Source organism: Panthera pardus, unplaced genomic scaffold, assembly GCF_024362965.1.
Source record: "Panthera pardus isolate Hobbes unplaced genomic scaffold, ASM2436296v1 HiC_scaffold_10, whole genome shotgun sequence".
Lineage (NCBI taxonomy): Eukaryota > Metazoa > Chordata > Mammalia > Carnivora > Felidae > Panthera > Panthera pardus.
In genome coordinates, this window is record NW_026526655.1 from 2,965,860 (window position 1) to 2,981,617 (window position 15,758).

At 61.7% G+C, this 15,758-nt stretch overlaps 2 protein-coding genes across 4 annotated transcripts in view; one reads left to right on the plus strand and one right to left on the minus strand.

Moving 5' to 3' along the window:
- The window catches only part of ILKAP (ILK associated serine/threonine phosphatase), a 31,198-nt gene extending 30,131 nt beyond the window's left edge, over positions 1 to 1,067 (plus strand). For all 3 annotated transcript variants that reach the window (XM_019445375.2, XM_053902994.1, XM_019445377.2), the window contains 2 exons: positions 485 to 566; positions 789 to 1,067. In XM_019445375.2, the coding sequence (XP_019300920.1) occupies positions 485 to 566; positions 789 to 929 (223 nt within the window). In that variant the 3' untranslated portion in view covers positions 930 to 1,067. The remainder of the gene's footprint in view (positions 1 to 484; positions 567 to 788) is intronic.
- A 1,252-nt stretch (positions 1,068 to 2,319) lies between these two features.
- On the minus strand, positions 2,320 to 10,127 carry ERFE (erythroferrone). Its single transcript, XM_053903035.1, has 8 exons — positions 9,838 to 10,127; positions 7,540 to 7,662; positions 6,827 to 6,929; positions 5,605 to 5,849; positions 5,413 to 5,521; positions 5,230 to 5,320; positions 4,275 to 4,353; positions 2,320 to 3,437 (listed from the first exon to the last, which is right to left on the minus strand). The coding sequence occupies exons 1-8, from the start codon at positions 10,021 to 10,023 to the stop codon at positions 3,339 to 3,341; spliced, it is 1,035 nt and encodes a 344-aa protein (XP_053759010.1). The 5' UTR covers positions 10,024 to 10,127; the 3' UTR covers positions 2,320 to 3,338.
- Between the last annotated feature and the right edge of the window lie 5,631 nt (positions 10,128 to 15,758).

Below are 15,758 nucleotides of genomic sequence, written 5' to 3' on the forward strand. Positions count from 1 at the left end.
GTACACAAGGACTTCCTTCGGGAGTCCAGAGGAGGGGGCCTCTGAAAGGGACCTGGTCCTGTTCTCAGACCATAGACGTACCTGGTTGTCCTGCCTGCCGTGTTGGACTCTCGCAGCGCTTCGTGAGGGTCGTGAGGGCTCGAGGCCCTCGTGTCTGTGTCTACACAGTCACGTGGTGATGGAAATTCAGTGTTTGCCGTAACACCTGATGTTTTTATTCCACGATTTACCTCGAGCTCACCTAAGAAGTACCTAGCGTTTGGGTTAGTCCATAATCATCTTGTGGGCGGACAGAAGGGTAGTCCAGTTTTGATGGATGGTATCATGGCTATAAATGCTAGTTTCCACCTCTCAGAAGTCAAATTGGTTTTAAAAAATTCTTAGCCTTTGAGTAGTTGGGTAAGTGTTTGTTTTACCTGCATCGTCCAGCCATTTTATAAGGTTTGCTGCTAAAACCCGTTTGTATTTCTTCTTCCCGTTACAGGTTCATTTTGCTGGCCTGTGACGGCCTCTTCAAGGTCTTTACCCCGGAAGAAGCTGTCAACTTCATCTTGTCCTGCCTGGAGGTAAGAGCTCACCGGGTACCAGCTGCTCGAGCTGCACGCGGCTTCCTCCCCGCGGCCCCCCAGTGCACTTTTCCTGTGTGAACTCCACCCAGGGGACTCCTCGGTCCTTTTGTCCTGCTGCCTGTCCTGACGGAGGCTGGGGAGCAGTTCCTCCTTTCAGAGACCACATCTCGGAGGGTGACCGGATCCCCCGCTCACCTGTGCCCCTTTGCTGTCCGGTAGGATGAGAAGATCCAGAGCCGAGAAGGGAAGCCCACAGTGGACGCGCGCTATGAAGCAGCCTGCAACAGGCTGGCCAACAAGGCGGTGCAGCGGGGCTCGGCGGACAACGTCACGGTGATGGTGGTGCGGATAGGGCAGTGAGGGCGCGGCGAGGCCAGGGGCGCGGCATGTGCTGACTTCAGAGGTTCATTGTGTGTGTGTGTGTGTGTGCACATTACGTGTGTTTCGTGTACTCCTGTGGGACTCCCATGGTTGTAAATAAAGGTTTCTTTTTTTTTTTCTAGTCTTTTGCATTATTACATTTGAATGATTCTTGACCCTTCAGAGGTTGTGTTTGCTTTTGGATATGCTCTGGGTCTTTCCTTGGCCAAACCGTCATGGCATCTTGGATTGGCCTGTAGTGGTGACCCCACAGGCTGCTGTGACATTTGTAGTTCATGGGCACCTCACCTGTGCTCTTTCGCCCTCGTAATGCGCCTGGTTGGGGACGTGGCATCTTATAGTGGGAAACTGAGAAAGTGACCTGCCCAGACAGGCTGTCGGAGCCTTCTGGCTTTTTTTCAGTTCTCTGTGCGAAATAAGGTTGCAGAACATTGTGTGGGGGCGGGGTGCTAGGCCTAGCTGTGGGGGGAGGGGGTAGCCTGATACATGAGGTGTCTCTGGCAGGCCCTCCCGGAACGACATGGAATTCGGCTAATTTCTGATTCCCTTGATAATGGGTGCAGTCGGGCCCCAGGTCTCTGGAGTGCCGGGTCTCCTGAGTTCCCCCCCCCATCTGGACCCCCTGGGTGTAAAACGGGCACTTTCCCGGTCGGAGCAGCAAACACCTCTGAAATCCAGCTTCTGGTGTTAGGCATGTGCGTGCAGTTGGCTCTATGCTGGGCTGAGGTCAGTTGTGAGGACACTTGAAAGAGGGACCCTTCTGGTGAAGATGTTAAAAAATGCAGTCTACTTGCAGGAAGAAACTAAAATACTTCCCAAGCCCTTATTGATCCGGAAAACCGGTCACATGATCACCGCAACCGAGTTTTAGTAAAGCAGCTCTTGGGCCTCCCTTAAGTGTTTGCCTCAGGATGATGTAAGTTTCCACCACGTTGCCTTAGAAGCAGCAGTTTGGTAACTTGCGCTGGCCCCGCCCAGCACGCGCAGGCGCCTTATCGCCCCTTCTGCGCCGTTAGTGGAGCTGGTGGCCTGCAAGTCCCCCCGCCACGTTCTGAGCACACCCTTCCCCGGAGAGTGTGGAGCCAGGCTCCTTGCCGGGGACCGGGACTCCATTCGACGGGGTGTCACTGAAGAGAAGGACCCCTGACTTTCCAGAGGCATGAAGCAGAACGCTTTTTATCCACTCGGCATCTTCAACCAGGAGCCAGTCTGCGACTCCCGAGTCCCCAGTGCCCAGAAAGCCACTGTCCCAGAGCCGTCCTGAGTGGACCTGGCCTAAATGTTTAAGGTTCTTTATTTTCAGGTCTGCGCTTTGTTTTTGTCCCTGTGCGTAAGTCCTGTAATAAGAGTTCTTAGCACTAGAACCACATCACGAAGTCAGTTATTTATATAAATACATTCCACCCGGCAAGATCATACAATAAATACTTCAACAAACTGGTGTGTAATACACTTAGGTTGAGAAAATGGAAGAGGTCCGTGGCTTTTTCAAGGGTAAAGCTTCTCTAAAATATGCCCACTGGACGCAAAGGGAAATCCAGAGAAGGGTGTGGCCGCAGCAGCCCTTATCAAACAGCCAGGGGAGGCAGGACCCACAGCAGCCGGCCCTTCCCGGTAGGGTGGGTACCAGTCCTACTGAGAATCGCACCAGGCCTGCCAAGGGCACCGAGTGCCCGGTTCACATGTACTGTGCCCGGCACCCCCCTTCCCCCCTGCAGGAGGGAGGTGTTGGGATTCCAAGAGGGGACACGAGCTGTGTGCTCTGGGAGATCGGTCAGACCTGGCCACCGTCACCGTCCTGAAGCCCGCTGGATGGTAAGGTGACTGCAGCCACCGCCCTCTTCCCTCTGGGCCTGAACACACCCTTGTCAGACTAGCCTGCCCCCCCCCCACCCCCGCCCCCGCCCCCCTGCGGCACCAGGTCCCTGCAGCCACCGTGGCCCGGGCTGCCGTGTAACTTCCCCAGCGGCACCTGGGAAGAAACACCTGTGTCCCCTCACAGGACCACCCCCCGCCAACCGCTGGCCTCTCCGCCCCAGTCCATCACTGGTACAGCGTCACAATGAACTTGGGACCCAGCTTCCCCAAGACAAAGCAAGTACTTCTGGGCGCTGAGCCCCATAGAAACGTTTGCCGAGTAACAGCCCGATGGGGCTCTCCTCCTCTTGAAAGACCACCTCCTGAAATCACTCCTGGTGCCGTGTGCACGTCACCTCCCTGGGCCGCTGGAGTTGGGCCGTCTCTGGGCTGAGCGGCAGGACCCACACGGGCAGTTCCAGGGGCTTCCTCCGGCGTGTGGCCCCCCGCCACTCCGGCGCCGCCCGGCCCGGATATCGTTCGGACCCGCTTCTGTTTGCCGGGCACAAGGAAGGGCCCGGTGTGGGCCGCTCAGACGCCGAGGAGGACCGCGCTGAAGTGGGAGCCGCTGCGCACGGTGAGGGAGGAGCCGCTGGCGTTGTCCAGGAAGACGGAGGCGTACTGCCCCATCTGCGGGGAGGGTCAGAGCCAGCCTGGGGACCGCCAGCCCCCCAAATGCAGAACCTGGGGACTCCCCCAACCGTCTGCATCCGAGGACCCCAGGGGGACCCCGTGCCACCCGGCAGTGCCTGGGACCTGACCCTTACAGGTCGCCTTACAGCGACCACGGCTCTGGCCTCCCAACTGTGTGGGAGCTTAAGCAAACGACGTAACCTTCCTGTGCCTTCGTTCCCGTGTTTGTGAACAGTGAGAACGCTGTCCATCACCTACACTTAAATAAAAACTTTCCATTCTGGTGACCTCAAGGCAGGTACTTTACGTAAAGAGCTGAGCGGGGGGGGGGGGGGGGGGGGGGGGCTGGCATGCTGCTATTTAAGGGTCAGCTGTCACTCCACATGTCTGCACTTCAACTCTTTCTCTTTTACTAAATCCATGTATCAATTTGTCACTTGCCAAGGGCCCCACGGTGCCAGAAGAGACGGTCACGCAGGATCCTGTGTAGAAAGTAACTACATCTGCTTCCCACGGCTGCAACAGGCCCAGGGTGTTACAGTGTCAGCCTGAGGGCACAGAGCCGACCTCCATTCCCTCCTGCCACCTGTCCCTACAGGGAGCCCCAGTCCTCTGTGGGATGCCGGGGAGGTCTGAACACAGCGGACTGAGGAGCAGGGCGGCCGTGCCCAGGGCCGGGGGGAGGCTTTGCTCTGCCCGAACCCGTGTGAGCTCCCCGGTGCGGCCCCGATCTCTCCCAGGCCTGGAGTCGGAGGGCACTGTTCCCAGGGATCCTGAGCACCCACCTAGCCTCGCCCAAGTGGTGCCCCCCGTGCCCGAGCCTGTCCCACGCACCTGCAGGTACAGAACACCGTTTACGGAGATGGTGAAGAGCTCGCTGCTGCTCTCCAGGCCCATGACAGCCTCCAGGGAGCTGCAGCCAAAATGGGAAGACCGTCAGCCCGCACCCCGGGCCCCACCAACCTCCTGTGCTCACAACCACCCCAGCAAACGACAGCCGCCCAGCTCAGTGCAGTGGTAACAGCTGTCCTGGCCAGGTCTTCTGGTGGAGGGTGGCATCCACACTGGATCCTCCAGGGGAGTGGGGACAGTCTCCACAGGGCCAAGGGGGTTCTGCGAGTGCCCAGAAAGGCAAGCCTGGGCCCAGGCCAGGGCTGAAAGGTCCCGGCCCTGCTGCAAAGAGGACACAGGCCGGTGCAGCTGGAAGTGGGGGTGTGGTGGCAGCAGTGATGCCAAAAAAGTGGGTTCAGGCCAATCTATGGAAGGTTTCCAACCGCAGACTGGGAAGTTCTGAACTCTGTCTCCAACTGCTGTGGAGCGCGGGCGCGAGCTCTGTGCCTGGGCTCCACTGGGGGCGCTGGGGATACAGAGGGTGCTGCCCCTTGCCCTCCGGGGTGCAGGTGCCACGGAAAAGAGGGATAGTGTCAGGGAGCGGACGGTGAGAAGGAAGTTCACAGGCAGAAGAGACAGGGGCCGTGATGGGTTGCACAGGCACTGTGGCCTCCGGGTGACAGCGCAGGTGAGGGGAGCGGGCAGGCTGGGGAAGTGTTGGGGCAAGCACCGTGCGCCGCCCCTCCCCTACCCCCCGCTGCTGGAAAAGGATGGCCTGATGGAGCCGGGAGCTGACTGCGAGATCAGGAAAGAGGGGAAGGAGGCGTAGCGTCACCGGCGGCTGGTGCGGCGGCGCTGGCGGACAGGGTCTTTCCAAGCTGGGCAGCGCTAGGGTGGGGTGAGGAGACTGGGGGGGGGCGGGTCTAGTGCCGGAGTTCCCCCCCACCCCCCAACTCACGCGTTGCGCTGGCACCGGGACTGGATGCAGATGAGCAGGCGCAGGCGGTCCCGGGGGCGCGGCGGCCCCCGCCTGGGCTGCTCGGCGAGCGCTGCAGGGGTGGGGGGGAGGGGGCGGTCACGGGCGGCGGGGTTCCGAGCGCTCGGGGGCGACCCCCCGCGCCCCGCCCGCCGGGAGCCTCACCCGCGTGCAGCGTGGCGGCGAGCGCGTAGAAGCCGGCGACGGGCGCCGTGTACTGGCCGCTGGTCAGGTTCAGGCCGGGGCCGCGGCGGAAGGCGCCCTCGGCGTCGGGCTGCGGGGCGCACGGAGGTCAGCCCGGGCCCGCCCGCCCGCCCGCCCGCGTCCCCGTCCCCGCCCCCGCCGGCCCGGGCTCACCAGGTAGTAGCCGCCCAGCTCGTGCAGCGCGCGCCGCTCCACCGACGCGTCCCGGCGCAGGCGGCCGTGGAAGGCGGCCTCGACGCGCGGCGCCCGCGGGCCCGGGGCCAGGGGCGCGGCCAGCAGGGCCAGCACGCCCGCGTCCCCCGCCGCCGCCTCCTCGTCCTCCCGCGGGGCGGCCGCGCCCGCCGCGGGGCCGCGAATGCAGGGCTCGGGCTCCGCGCGCTCCCGCTGCCGCACCGCGCCTGGCACAGAGCGAGCGGTGGCCGCGCCGCCCGCCCACCTGCCCGCGTCCCCGACCCTTGCCCCGGATCCACTACCGACTGCACGCGCCCCACGCGCCGGCGCCCGCGCTCCGGGATCCACGGGAGACCCCCTCGCCGCCTGCAGGGCCTGGAAAACGTGGCTTCCCGAGCCCGCGGCTGTTCCTGTTTTCCCATCGAACTTTGGCTACCGGGAAGCTCGGGGCGGACTCACTGAACCCAGCGCCCAGGTTCTGCTGCCTCACCTCTCCATCCTGCCCACGCCTCCCCCTGCCCACTCCTGTCTTCTCCGCTTATAGCGAGCTGAAGGGGAGGAAAGGTTCTCCTAATAGTTGTCATAATAAAGTGAACTCTGGAAGATACTGGGAGATAGGACTCAGCAGCTGCCCAAATGCAGGGCCGTCTCCCGGACATAACAGCTCAGCGCCCCGCCTGCCCTCCCCCTCACCCCCCCGCCCCCACCACCCCGGACTGCCCAGGACACTATCCTCCCTGCCTCCCGTGGGGCTCTTGACCAGCAGCTGAGACCTGCCAGGGAAAGAGGCAGGGACACAGGTGATCAAGGGGAAGAAGCTGGGGTCTCAGTCCAGGGCCTGGGGTGAGTCTCAAATCCCCATGGTTGCTTTGTGATCAGAGGAGCACTTTGCAAAGTTAAGAAGCTCTGATCCCTCACTGACGGTCCCCACTCTGGGGGTACGGGTCCCCTGGCCCCAATCCCAGATGGGGTAGGGTGCTGGTCCCCGAGTGGCCAAGTCCTCCTTCCCCTGCGAAGCCTCCCCCTTACCACGCTCCTCCCAGACCCCCAACCCGACCCTCAGCCTCACCCAAGCCCCCCTGTCACAGAGCAGGGGCCTCCTCGAGGGCTGGCCCACACGGGCATGCCCAGCCACCTCCTCCAGGACACCCTCCTCCGGCCCCACTCACGCCAAGGGTGCGTGTCCACATGGGCGCACCCCTACCTTTCAGCAGCAGCTGGAACTCCTTCAGCAGCACTTCAGGTGGGATGATGGGGCCAGGGGGGCCCTGGGGACCAGGGGGCCCCGGGGGCCCTGGGAAGCCAAGCTGAAAAGGAAACTCAGCAGTGAGGAGACATGTCTAGTGAGCTAGATACCAAGAGCAGGTTCCAGGTCTCGGGCTAGAAGGAATGAGACAGGGAACCCCGCAGTCTCCAGGGCCCCCAGGCTCCCACCTGTCGGGAACCAGAGGGTGTGTCAGTCCAGCCTGACTGCAACCCTCCCGGACGGCCGTCCCAGGCCAGCCCGGGCCTCCCTCCCTAGGGTACAGACGGAAGAGAAAGGGGGTCGCTGAGGGCGCTGCCTGGCTTTCCAGGGGTGCAGGAAAAATGATAGCAACAGGCCTCAAATTCCGGGTCACCTGGGGCCCCAGCTTGGCACTTTCTGTGCTCTCCGACCCCAGGCCAAGGGTGAGGGTCTGTCCTCGCTGGCACTGCTCGGGGTGTGCCCGTGGGGCTGCAGAGGGGGGCAAGGGGGTGATGGTGGTGGGCTGGAGGTGCAGGGAAGGCCTTGCAGGTGGAGGCCCCCTGCTTCCCCACGGGTCCCCCCAGGACACACACGTGCCCCCCCAGGACACACACACGTGCACACACACACACACACACACTCCCCCAGGACACACACACGTGCACACACGCTGCTGGAGCTCCCGTGCTCACCTTCAGCTTCTTGGCCTTGCCTCTGCCTCCCCTCTTGCCATTGACGCCTTTATCACTCTGCCTGATGAAGAGCATCCAGGCATCCCTGGGCTCGATGCCGTGTGTCCCCTCGGCCGGGGGCTCCTGGAACACAGCCAGCCGTCAGGCCGGTTTGCCTCCCGCAGTGGGCGCCGCCCCCGCCCTGAGCAGACAGGACACTTTTCGGGATGTCCCTGTGCGCAGGACGGGCCTTCCGCACCCTCGGGGCCTGGTCCTTGTCAACACTGGTGTCCTCAAAGCCAGCGCAGCCCCCAGCCCGAGCTTCCCGCCCTCCCGACACAGGGAGGGTGACCAGGCCGCACTGCAGCCTGGGCTCCGTGGAGAAGAGGGCCTGGGCCGCGGGTGGGGGGCGGGGGGCGTGGAGCACCGAGCAGGTGAGAATCCTGGCCTGGCTGGCCCGCCTCTTCCGGCTTCCCTCCACAGGAGCTCCCTGGGAGCCCGCCAGCTCAAAAGTGCTCGGGAGGAGGCCACTGTGCCACCAGGGCCCCCTGTGCGGCCCCCGCTGGAGTGGACATGGGTTACGGCAGCTGACAGCACAAGAACGGGACGGTTAGGAGGCCCGGCGGCCTAGCACTGATCTGTTATGAATGCGGAGTGACACCACTCAGCCTCCTCAGGACCTCCAGAACAAGGACAGGGGAGATTCTAGAAACATCCATTCCTGTGCACGCTGCATTCGGACCAGTGCCGACACGGAGCAAAATCCCAGGAGGTGCCTTTCAGGGAGAGGCCTTTGGCTCATCAGCCACTGGGCCTCAGGTGGTCTGGCCCCAGGTGAGGCCACCAGCTGGGAAGGAAATCGGCCCAAGGGCTTAGGTGAGGTCACAAGCCAATAACAGTGGCTGAAGGGAGGACGCCGGGGTTTCAGAGCTGGCCAGGACCTGTCATCGGAGACCGAGCTGGCGGTCTCCTGGCCACTCCGCAGGGCCTGGGGACTTCCTTCGGGAGCTAGTGTGCAGTGGTGGGGACACGGGGCCCCCCGTGCCAGAAGAGCCTGGGGTTGGACAGAGAAAGGGCTCAGAGTGCCCAGGGCCTCCTGGGCCGTGCGAGGTGCCGTCCTACTAGCTGCTCACCGTGGACACAGGACCGGGTTCCACCTTACGGCCTCGCTCTGCCTTCGTCGGGAGCGTGTGCCCAGAGGGTTCCACAGAGGCTGGATGGGCGCGCCAAACTGACCCTCCCAGCTGGGCCAGTACTCGGACCCCAGTTTGGTTTGGGGGGGCAGAAACAGGTGGAGGCGAGTCACCCTGGGGCCGGGGGAGGTGGCCCGTGGCAGTGTGGGTGGGTGGCAGGCAGCTGTCCTGTCCCACTGGGGTCCCCAGCTGTGAGAGGCTCTCAGAAAGGAGGTGGGGGAGCCTCTGGTCCCGTGTGGGCCCCACAAACAGAGTCCAAGGCCAGAACCCCTCCTGGGAGCACCCAGGCCTCTTGCTTCCAGGTGACTGTATCCTGACGTCTGGCCACCCTTCTCCAGAAAGCGTGACCCATGGTCTGGGTGGGGTTGGCCTTCCTGACTTCCAGTGGTGGGAGAAGCACTTCGGGGAGGCTCCTCCCAGGGAGCCCTCCGGCGGGCTGCCACCTCCACCCTCTTTGGAGGCGGTGTCCTTGGCCTTGGTGGCTCCAAGGGTGAGCTGAAGGCTCCTCTGAAGTCCCCTCCCCCCGCCCTCAGGCCGGGCACTGTGTGCTGCCCTCAGAAGGCGAGCTCAAGATCATCCCCTCAGGGCCAGAAGCCGCAGGTCATTAGGGGCCCTGCACACACCGCCCCCACCCCCGACACGCTCCCCAGACCGAAAGGGAAGCACTTTCTTTGTTGTTTTTCAGAGAGAACTGCGCCTAGTAAATTCGGGGAGCGGCGGTCACACTTTCACAAATAGGTTCTTCCCAGTTTCATGCCGGTCAAGTTATTTACATTTTACCCACTTCCCAACTTCCTTCTGCCCCCACCCCGGGGAAAAGGCGGTTCACCCGGAGCCAGTGGAATTTTGCCCTTAATGCCGCAGAACTACCCCCAAAGTCCCGGCCAAGGTTGGCCCTGCCGGCGCCCGACCGCGCGGAGGGGCCGCGTCCACACTCCCCGCGTCTTCCCGGAGCCCCGCCGGCCACGCGCTTCCACCGCACGTTAGGAAGGCGGACGCCCGGGCCAGCCCCGGTCTCCGCCCGCGACGCCGCGCTGCGCTCGGTGCCCCCACCCCTCCCCGGGATCTCAGGGACGCGCGCGCTCCGGGTGGGGAAACCGAGGCCCGAGGGGGTCCGGCGTCTTACCGGCGGGCGGGCGGGCGGCCCCGCGCGGTTCTCCGCCGGCAGCTCGTTCCCGGGCCGCGGCTCCTGGCGGGCGCGGCTCTCGGCGGGCTCTCCGGGCTCCGGGGAGACGAAGCCCGCGGCGACGGCCAGCAGGCCCGCACAGACGAGGAGCAGGCGGGCCCCGGCGGGGCGGCGGGCGGGGGCCATGCGGGCGGCGGCTCCCTCTGGGCTCGGAGCGCGGCGTCTGGGGGACCGCGCTCCCGTTCCGCGCCTTATAACGCGCTTGAATCCCCCGCCTCGCCCTTCGCGCGTCACGGCCCTGCGCCCCCTGCCGGGCCCGGCGCGCGCTGTAGCGGGTGTGCGCGCGCGTGTGCGTGTGCCTGTGTGCGAGAGCGGTGCGTGTGCCTGTGCGCGCGCGCGCGCCTGTGTACGAATGCGTGTGCCTGCGCCTATGCGCGCGCGTGTGCCTGTGTACGCGCGCGCGCACAGCGCGGGGACAGGGTGGGCGCTGCCCTGGAGGTGGGGGGAGCGCAGCAGGGGGAAACGGGGGAAGGGGCGCTGCAGCCGTGGAGGGTGGTGCAGAGAAGGGGTGAGGAGAGGGGAGGAGGGACCGCGGCGGAGCGGGGGGTAGGGGGGGTGCGTACAGAGAGTAGGGTGTGCGGGCGGGGGCGCGACATAGGGTTGGAGGTGCGAGGAGGGGACTACGGGAACGAACAGGGGCGCGGGGAGGCGAGGCGGAGGGGGAGGCCTCGCTCGCGTTGGCCAGAGCGCCCCCTCCTGTCGAGCGGGTTTGCGTTCCATCTCCAGGCCCCGGGGCCATTCCTTTGCGCTGTCCAGCTCTTCTTCTCAGGGGGCATGGGGTGCCCCTTCTTCTGGCCCTGGACCCTCTGTCGTCTTGACAGCCTTTTCTCTACGGGGAGCCGGGTCGCTTCCCTCCTCTGAGCCTGGGAGCATCCCTTCATCCCTGTCTATTCCGTGCATGGTCGGTGGGGACCTGGAGGCATCCCATCCCCATTATTCCAGGTGGCGCCCCGTGAGGTCCAGGCCTTGCCAACATAGGTTTAGGACACCGGAGCGGGGACGACACCCAAAGACCCTTCCCAGTGCCTCTTTCCCAGGTGGGGACCCTACGCTTCTGGCTCTGCCTTCTGCCCATGGCTGGGATGCCCTAAACTCAGAGTGCGCTGTCCTTCCCCATCCCGGTGCAGGGGCACGGAGGGGGGGGAATCCACAACCTGGGGCAGCCACCCTGCACGGATATGGTTGCACCTAGACCCAGGCTGGGAGGCCTGAGCCCTCTGGTGACCTAGCCAGGTGTGGGGGCTAGATTCCAGTGCCAGGCACAGGGCTCTGCTGGCATGGGGCGCCAGATCCTGCAGGCTTGAACTCCAGGCTCCTCCCTGAAAAGAGCCAGCTCCCTCATCCCCTCTGGGCTGCTTTGTTCCCTTACATGCCCGTCGCCTTTCTGTCTCCCCGTGGCAGGTAAGGGCATGGGAATAGCACCGAAGTGCCTGCACCTGGTGGGCACACAGTGTCCTTTGTTCACGAGTGGGAGAAGACACAGCTAACGATTGCACCTTGCAAAGGTCTGCCCCCACCGAGGGATGATTTCCATCTCTTCTGAACCTCACCCTGTCCTATTTCACAGAGTGTGGCAGGCGGTGGCTCCCTAGCCTGGGGGAGGGATCGTGGGTAATCCTAAATCAGGAGCCCCCCACTCATGCCCTGTTTCGGTGGCTGGTTTTCTACACCAGACAGGGAAGGGGTAGGGGGGCTGGGGGGAGTGGGGAACACAGGAAATATTTCATATTTTAGAAAAAGCCTGGTATTCGGTGTTCATCGTTCTGTGATTCTGCCTCTTTTTCTGTAGGATGTGAATATGGTGATAGAATTGGGGTGTTTGGGGGGGGGTCAGAGTGTTTAAACAAAAAAATACCCTGCCTCACCATGAGAATTTGTTCCCCGGGGGTCAGTGTGTCCCATAGACTTATTCTGTGAGGATCTTTCAGAGGCAAATTAAGACTACAACAGAGAAGTTCTAATCTTGAAAAAAAAAATTTCTCAGCAGAATGAAAAATGGAAATTCCTATAGAAATGACAGATGCTCCAGAAGACAATTGAGAGATACTGGCTTGCATAATATGTACTTAACAAAATATACGGCCTTACTTCCTCTGCAAACATTCAGCAGTGTTGTTACTAATGAGGACACTGGCTCCCGAATCAGTGGAGGCTATTATAAAGCCTTCAAAGGATTAAGCATTTCTCGGGTGGGTTCTCATTGCTGGTCCCATGAGGAAGGTCTGTTAAGAAGCTGGGTGTACAGAACTTTGTAATGACGTGCTTGTCTGTGCTGGGACACGGGCCTCGGAGTCCACTACTAAAATCTTGACCATTTTCATTTCTGGGGGGGGGGAGACTTTATCTGGGACCACTGGACGCCAAGCGTGGGGTGTGTTCTCTTTGCCGAAACCTGCAGTCTCCTGGCTCCAGGAGGTGCGGCCCGTGAACAGTAATTTCATGTTTCTGAAAAAGCACGCCCACACCCAGCACCTCATCCATTTTTCATGGACCGCACTGACTAGGCCAGAGAGGTGAGGGGCCTGCCCAGGGACACACAGCCTGGGCTTGGGGGTGGGGCCGGGCCCTCTCGCCCCCTGGGCGTGCTCACATCTTCACAGCCACAAATTTTGTCCATTACGGTCCTTCCTATTCTGGATGGCGAGAAATTGCAGCTACGTGATGAGCTTGAGGGTTATGGATGAACGCGTGGCCCTGTCTTTTCCCTGAGACAACCAGGTAGCACAGGTGGGGATTGCCCACGGGGGTCTGGCTGTGAGGGAAGGCCAGGGAAACGCACGTGGCTGGCCACTCTTGAACCCAGGGAGCACTCGCCATTTGGGTGGTGGGTAGAATGCTGTGGGGGGCAGCCCTGCGCGGTGGGAGGAAAGAGACACCTCTTGGAGGCCACGTTCAAGCCCTGGCTTGCCCCCCCACCCCCGGTGGGTGGCTGGTCTGTCCTGGAGCTTCTTGGAGTTTCCTTCCAGTTTCCCTGCCTGCGAGCTGGAATTAAGGGACACATGCCCTTGGGGCTGCTCTAGGGTGAGCTGACGTCACAGTGGGTGCCGTGTGGGGCCGTGAGTGAAGCCTGCTTGCCTTCCAGGCTGCCTCGGTGGTGAGGGTCCCTGGCCCGGGCCATCAGCACCACATCATGGGGGGCTGTCCTCAGACCTGCGTGAAGACGGAGGCTCCAAGCCTTGTCATGTGGCAGAGCATGATGGGAGCACAGGACAGACCCGGCAGTGGGTCTGCTCAGCAAATCTGGTTCTTGCTTGGCCACCTGCAGCAAAGGTCATATGTGGCTTTGGAAGAGGCACATATGGGGCCTTTAGGCACTCATCCCTCTGAGACTCAGTGTGCTGATTCTGTAGAGCGGGCATAGTGGCCGCTGCCCCCGAGCCTTTGTCTGGGATCCCACTCACACGTGAGGGATGAGCAGACAAAGCCAAGGCCAGGAGGAAGGTGGCCTCAGCATGGAGGCCGGGCTGCTTGGTCTCCCCACTGCTGGTTGCTGGCCTGGATCCCGTCCGCAGGGACGTGAGGCATACTGCTGTCAGGGCCGGGTGCCATTTGGCCCGCCTGACGCCACGGAAGGCGAGGCTCTGGCTGTGTACCTTTCACGGTGCCAGGGACCCCTGGGAATGGAGGGATCCAGTTGGGGGCGTGGGGTCCCTAAGATGTTCGCGTGACTTCATTTCCACCTCCCAGTGGAGAGCCCCAGCCCGCCTGAGGCCAGCTTGGAGGACAGCTGCCATGTGAAACCCAGTTATTTTCCCAAACAGTGAACAATCCTAGTGATGTCATGGGCCCCGCCGGAGGGCCCAAATCAAATCGGTTCTGGTGCCGGTGCAGGCTCCCGTGACACCGTCCCAAGGTGACGACACAGCCTGGCCCTGGGGCAGGGGAGCGCAGAGCATGGGGCCTGCAGGTGGGGCTCCCTGTTTCTGGGGGTCACATTGCGGGAGTGAAATCCGCTCAGAGGAGGGCAGGCCTCAGCAAAGACTCCCCCAGGTCAAGGAGCACCAGAAACAGGTTCCGGTGGCACCAGACAGCTTGTCCCCCAGCCCCCCCTCCCCCCCGCGGCAGCAGCCCGGGGGTTCAGAGCCGGGGCAGCATCTGGGGCTGAGGTAATGGGTCTCAGGATGGAAGTAGTGGGCACAGAATGAGTGGGCACAGAAGGGGGCCCAGACGGAGCCCGAGGTGGCCTCCCCCGTGCGCCCTCATGCCTGGCTGAAACCTAATCCTCATTCTTGGGCCCTCATGTCACGGCCTCAGCCCTGGCTTCCCATCAGCCTGCTGCAGTCAAGCTGTTCTCACTCTTCTCTTTTCCTCCAAAGGAAGGACCTTTGCCGATGAAGTCATGGGAATAAAAGCTCCCTTTGCCCCCGAAAACAGTGGGAGCCTGAAGTCAACTTGTTGTGTGGCCTCCCAATGTCCAGGAAGGCGACCTTTGCTGTTTACTGGAACCTTCCAAACACATGACATCATCTAATTCTCGAATCGTGTGATTACCCCCATTGCACAGATGAGGAAACTGAGGCTGAGATCTTGGGACTGGCCCAAGGTCACTCGTCCAGGTCTAGCCTTCACGACCTGGGGTCAGCAGCTCATTCAGTGAACATTTGCTCAGTTCCCTGCTACATGCCAGGCCCGGGTCAAGTGCTGGGGGTAAGCCGTGCAATCCTGGACAGGTCCGTGGGCCGCCTAGGTCTGGCAAGGGAAGGTCTGGTCTTTCTCACTTCCACCCGGAGGGTTTCTTGGTGTACTTTCTGCTCATCGTTTCCATGTTTTTGATTGATTAAGTTAAAAAATCAGCCTAGCTCACCTTCGAGTTTAATGTAAGAGGGTACATATTGGTGGCTCTGTCTTGCCATTGTGAGAAGAATTACATTCGTAAGTGTGGTTGCGATCCAAATAACCCCAGCTGCTGGCCCTGAAGAGCCCTGGGACAGCCGATTAGCTTTGGGGAAGTGACACTGGCTCCTGGGGTGCTTATTCCAAGCAGGGAGGTTCTCTTTGCAGCCCACTTCCTCCTGCAATTAATCGGCGTCGTGCCTGGCCACCCTCCCGTGTGCGTGATCCAGGGGCCTGGGGGAATCACCTGCACGCAGCAACAGTAGCCACACTTCCGGCTGAGTGGCACTGGGGACCGAAGATGAAGGACATGGCCCCGGAGGAGCGGAAAGCCTTACCTTTTGTGTGGCTGTGACCACCCCTTCTTTTTTTTTTTTTTTTTAATTTTTTTTATCGTTTATTTATTTTTGAGACAGAGAGAGACAGAGCATCAACGGGGGAGGGGCAGAGAGAGAGGGAGACACAGAATCCGAAACAGGCTCCAGGCTCTGCACGGTCAGCACAGAGCCCGATGTGGGGCTCGAACTCACGGACCGAGAGGTCATGATCTGAGCCGAAGTCAGAGGCCTGACCGACTGAGCCACCCAGGAGCCCCTGTGACCACCCCTTCTTAAGTCACAGATTCCTGGTCAAAATTCATACTTTCCACCGGGCCAACTGGTCGACCAACTGGAGTAGAGGTCTGAATTGACCACAGTGAACGGTCATTGGATCACTTCATTTATTACAGATATTTACATGGGACTGTCAACTGCTTGATTCCAGCAGTCACCGTCCCTGCCTGGTACAGGAAAGATGCTCAATAACAGGAGGGTCTTGTCTGCGAGATACTGGAAAACCCAAGTCCAGCGGAAGTGGTGAGAAGCGTCCATGGACCCTGGCTCATCTGGGAACCAAAGGGAGTTGAGCCTGGGTTGGTGGCCACTGAGGGCACTGTGTAGCACTCTTTGGTCACCAAAGTCTCAGGGCTGCTGAGGAGTCTCAGTTTACCCAACACCGTCTGTGAGAAAGACAAGTGTGCACCCGCC